This window comes from Hipposideros armiger, unplaced genomic scaffold (genome assembly GCF_001890085.2).
Source record: "Hipposideros armiger isolate ML-2016 unplaced genomic scaffold, ASM189008v1 scaffold_67, whole genome shotgun sequence".
Taxonomy (NCBI): domain Eukaryota; kingdom Metazoa; phylum Chordata; class Mammalia; order Chiroptera; family Hipposideridae; genus Hipposideros; species Hipposideros armiger.
The window spans coordinates 4,370,367-4,375,101 of NW_017731417.1; the positions used below are offsets into that span (position 1 = coordinate 4,370,367).

At 37.8% G+C, this 4,735-nt stretch overlaps 1 protein-coding gene across 1 annotated transcript in view; it reads right to left on the minus strand.

Moving 5' to 3' along the window:
* TRIP11 (thyroid hormone receptor interactor 11) overlaps positions 1–4,735 on the minus strand; it is an 86,939-nt gene that overhangs the window by 52,462 nt on the left and 29,742 nt on the right. The window contains exons 7-9 of the mRNA XM_019642293.1: positions 4,170–4,535; positions 1,516–1,556; positions 841–927 (exon numbers count right to left, since the gene is read on the minus strand). Of these exons, the coding sequence (XP_019497838.1) occupies positions 841–927; positions 1,516–1,556; positions 4,170–4,535 (494 nt within the window). The remainder of the gene's footprint in view (positions 1–840; positions 928–1,515; positions 1,557–4,169; positions 4,536–4,735) is intronic.

Below are 4,735 nucleotides of genomic sequence, written 5' to 3' on the forward strand. Positions count from 1 at the left end.
GTGTGTGTGTGTGTGTGTGTGTGTGTGTGTGTGTGTGTGTGTGTGTGTATAAAATCATACATGCATGGGTATAGTCTGGAAGGATATACAAGAAACTGGTAAGAAAGAATGCCTCTGGGAAGAGGCCAACCAATAGAGGCATGGAGGATTTGCCTGAAGTTTTCCAGTATGTATTACTGAATATGTACATCAGTAAATATGTTACTTTCTTACAAATTAAGATTTTAAATGGAGACACTTGCCTATAACAATACCAGCTTACAAATGTCCTAGATTTAAGCACCTGCCTTAGCCAAGGAACTACCCTCCCAAGTGGTACCCACATAAAAATACCTCTCCCCATACTCAACACTGTATGACAGAATCTTACTCCATCCTTGCTACCAGTATACACAAGAGACCCTATTTCTACCACTGAGAATGTCCCTCTTTACCCCTCAACACTAAGAAATTCCTGTCCACCACACTAGACACACGCTGGGTCCCATAAGCAGTATGTACAGTTCCTAGAGTATAGCTCTCCAGCCGGATTCCCAACCCACCTGTGTACACGGCTGCCGTCAGGACTTCATCTGAAACCAAAACACAGTCTTTACCTATCGTTTCTGCTCGTATCTATAAGCCTATTGGCTTATCTCAAAATGTACACTCTGGTCAGCCTCTTATACTCTGAACCTTGCCCAAGTACTTCAACCTGGTCTGACAAGCATCAGTGACATCAGCTTTATACTCAGGACTCTCAAGAACTAAACACTCCTTTTGACATGAACTGCCCCTTCGCTGTGACCTCTATGTAACAGACACACCATTTTAACTCTGCCCCATTGTTATTGCACCCACCTTTTCTTGACTCAATAATGAATTCTCTTTTTCTAAACCTTGGACATGCATTTTAAGTTTCAGATTGTCTTCAGCGAGACTGTTATCCTACAAACATGTTAAAAACAATGTGTTTTCAGAACAGGAAATTTCCAGTTTACAAGAAAGCAGGCAATGCATACAATTGTGCATTTCTACTCAGCATTTCTTCAGTGATATATAAAAATTATAAGCATGCAACACTGGGCCATCTAAAACCAGTCACTCATTTTATAGACATTTGTAGAGGATTTCTTTATTATATTTGAAAAACTATATACATACATTTACAAAACAACCTGTAATCATCAAAAAAGAAAGAACTCCCTGAATATCATAAAGGGAGATCAAAATGCATTCCCCATTTGGTGGAGGACCTGCTTCCATTGTCTCTACATATACATAACATTTGTCAAATTAATCTTCAAAGAGATATACTTCCATTTTTCAATTACGCAACTTTTAAAATTGTCAATTTATGATGCAAACAGTTTCTGTTATTAATCAGCAAACAGAAAATTACTAAGTTGAAAGTTCCTCAGATAAGTTCACAAGAATTTGTAAAAAAAAGCAAAACAAAATAAGCAGCTACAATAATCGAAATACTTTTTCTTGGTAAACCAATGCCAAAAGCTTTCTCTCTTAAAATGAGTTTACCTGGTTTAAATTACTCAGTCTCATTATTTCATTTTCAGCATCTGTAAAAACAACGGATCTGACATTAAAACTCTTTAACTTAGTAATTACCTACTAAAATTAAACTCAGAAGTGAAACCCAATTAAAATAAAGTATATTTATAAGCACATTAGCAAGCCCTCACAGTTCTTAAGTAAAATGTATTTCTGTTATTCTGTATTTCTGTTTTGACTATACCAAACAAATCACAATATAAATGCCAATTAGAAACTGTGTTTAAAATCCCATTCTATGAAACAGTTAAGAAAGAATTATAATTGTATCCTGAGTGAGTCATAAGTTATTGCCTTCATAAAAACATTAACAACTGTTTCAAAATAAGTTGATTAGTTTGTGTAGCAGGAAATAGTATAAGGACTAAGACGGAAACAAAACTTAAAAACACAAATATATAATTATACAACAATACAATAATCTATCAATTATTTAAAGTGACTTAAACATGAGTACTAATACAAAGGCCATTCACTCTGGACAGATCCACAAATAGAAGGGGTTCTAGAAGAAGAACACAAAGACAGTACCATGAGTTCAGCTGAACTCAGTCATTCAATGTTCATTCAGGAAATACTGAGCTTTTACTATGAGGACAGGTGCTAGACAACAAGATAACAAGATGGGAACCTTTAGTCCTTGCTTTACTAGACAGGAAACGGCAAACACCTAATTCAGACAGGCAGGGGCTGAGGGGGGTGGGGGGGGCCAGGGAAGCAGCAGTGTTAGGTACCCCCCGTGGATGCAGCACCTGTGCTGAATCTTAATACACGAAAAAGAGGGGAAAGAAACCGAGACACTCCACATAGAGAAAGCAGCAAGTGCACAGGTGACAGAGCTAAGAGACAACATTGCTGGCTTAGGCAGCTTTACAGAAAGTTCAAAATGGCTAAAGCTTAGAAAGTTAGGAGAATTGCAACTGAAGAGGTAGAAATAGACCAGATCATGAAAGACAATCTGACTAAGAAGTTTAGACTTCATCCTGAAGTTCACAGGGAGCGGAATCAGGAGAGGAACCTGCTTTGCATTTCTGAAAAATCATTCTGACTGCAGAAAGGAAAAAACTGTTTGAAGAAGGGATCATGGAGACCAGAGATTAATAACAGCTCACTTTTTATACTGCTTACGGTGGGCTAGACATTGTTTTAAAGAGAACTTTGTAGCTGGTAACTAAAAAAGTCCTCATTACCACTACGACTACGAAAAAGGAATTATCCCAACTATACAGATGAAGAAAACCAAAGCAGAGAGATGTTAAATAATTTGCCCAAGGTCAGCTAGTTACCGATGGACCAGGACCGTGTTCCAGGTCCACACCCCATCATGTTCTTAACCACTGTGCTATCCTGCTCCATTCAGAGACCAAAAGTCAACCAGGCAAACAGAAATTATGATTGGCTGTGGAAATGGAAAAAAGAGGAAAGCCTAAGGCAGATTTGTTTCTAAAGCAAATAAACTCATATGGATCACCCACTACATTGAATAAATGGATACATTTATTTTGAAAAGAGCAGAGATAATTTGATTGAAGTCAAATGAGAAAAAAGTCCAAAAGATGACTGTACAGCCTTCCATTGGCCGTCACAGCTGCTCCCAGGATGGAGGTACCTATGAGAAATCCTAGAGCACCTCTGGGATACAATGCTGAAATATCACTGAACCCGAGAGAAGCTAAGGAAATAGAACCTATAGGACATGCTAGGTGACGACTTCAAATTTTCTGTTTTGGGAGACTGGTAAATGGTACTAATTACCGAAGTAGGGAAAGCAAGAAAGAGGAGGACATGGTGACTTTACTTTGAGCCTGACTTGTGAATTTATAGAGTTGGCCATCCAGGTCAGAGGCTCATGATAAACAACTAGGTGAGAAATACAGATGGAGGGGGTGGGGGCACTCACAAGCATACACAAGGGCTAGAAACCTCCGGAGAAGGAATGAATGAGTTCACAAAGTGAGAGTTTATACTGTGAGAAGAAGACAAAGTGAAAAATAAAATGCATCTTTTCAGCTAAAGAGCTCCCATTGTGTTTTCCTGGCATGAATGAACACTACTGTTTGGCCTATTGAACACTTCTTTTTTTTGTAACACAGAACACTGGTATGATAACTAAATACCCTCTAGAGCATGGACAATGGTGGAAGGCCTATGGCTTTATCATTCTCCAGTCTGCTAGATACAGGAGATCATTTGGAAAGGTCATACACAATCTTGAAGAAGGTAGGCTGCGTTCCCTAACTGGAATGTCTGGGCCCTAATGAGTTGTTGTGTAATAAGTATTTTGTTCTGTATAGATTAACAGAAATAGACCCCCATCTCCTCCAAAAAAATGTCTACGCAAACATTTCTCACAAATCTGCATGGCCTCCTAAATCAATGAGTACCATGTAAATACTTAAAGGATGAGGAAGGGAAGCTGAGAGACACCTAGCCAAACTTAGCCCATTTTAGGAGGAAATTCTTATCTGTGATCTATTATGGCATTGAATCTAAAACAAACAATTCTATTCAAACTCCACAGTCATTTCCATGCATACTCCATTTCCACAAAGTACTAGTTGTCTCTAAAAATGCGTATGCAATGAAACACCAATCAGAAATAAGTTCCAAACATTTTATACCAGACAGTGCTTGTTGCAGTCTAAGCACTTCTTCTTCTACTGATGTACTCTGTGGACAAATTCTTTCCTTTTCTGTCACAGTACCACTCTGCTTCATAGCATAAGGCTGCAATTTACTACATTCCAGTTTCAAGCTTTCACATTCTTTAATTATTTGTCTGTTTTCCACATTTAGTCGTTCTTGTTCCTTCTTCAAAACATCTCTGTCATTTTCTGCAGAAGATAATTTTTTACTTATGTCTTTTATTTTATTCTCAAGTTCTTCAGTTTTTTTAACAGACTCTACTTTTTCAGTTTGTAGAATTTGAATAGTTTTCTGCATCTCCTGGATTTTAGAGTGATCAGTTATTGCAATTCCTGAGCCATCTAGAACATAAACATAAAATCAAGGACAACAAATGTCAAGTACCAAGAGTTAAATAGCTTGCTAAATACAACTAAGAGACTTCATAGACTTCAGAACTTGGAAGGCTTAAAAAGAAAAGCTAAAAACAATGAGACACCACTATACTCCTATTAGAATGGTGGAATCCAGAACACGGATGCCACCAAATGCTGGTGAAGAT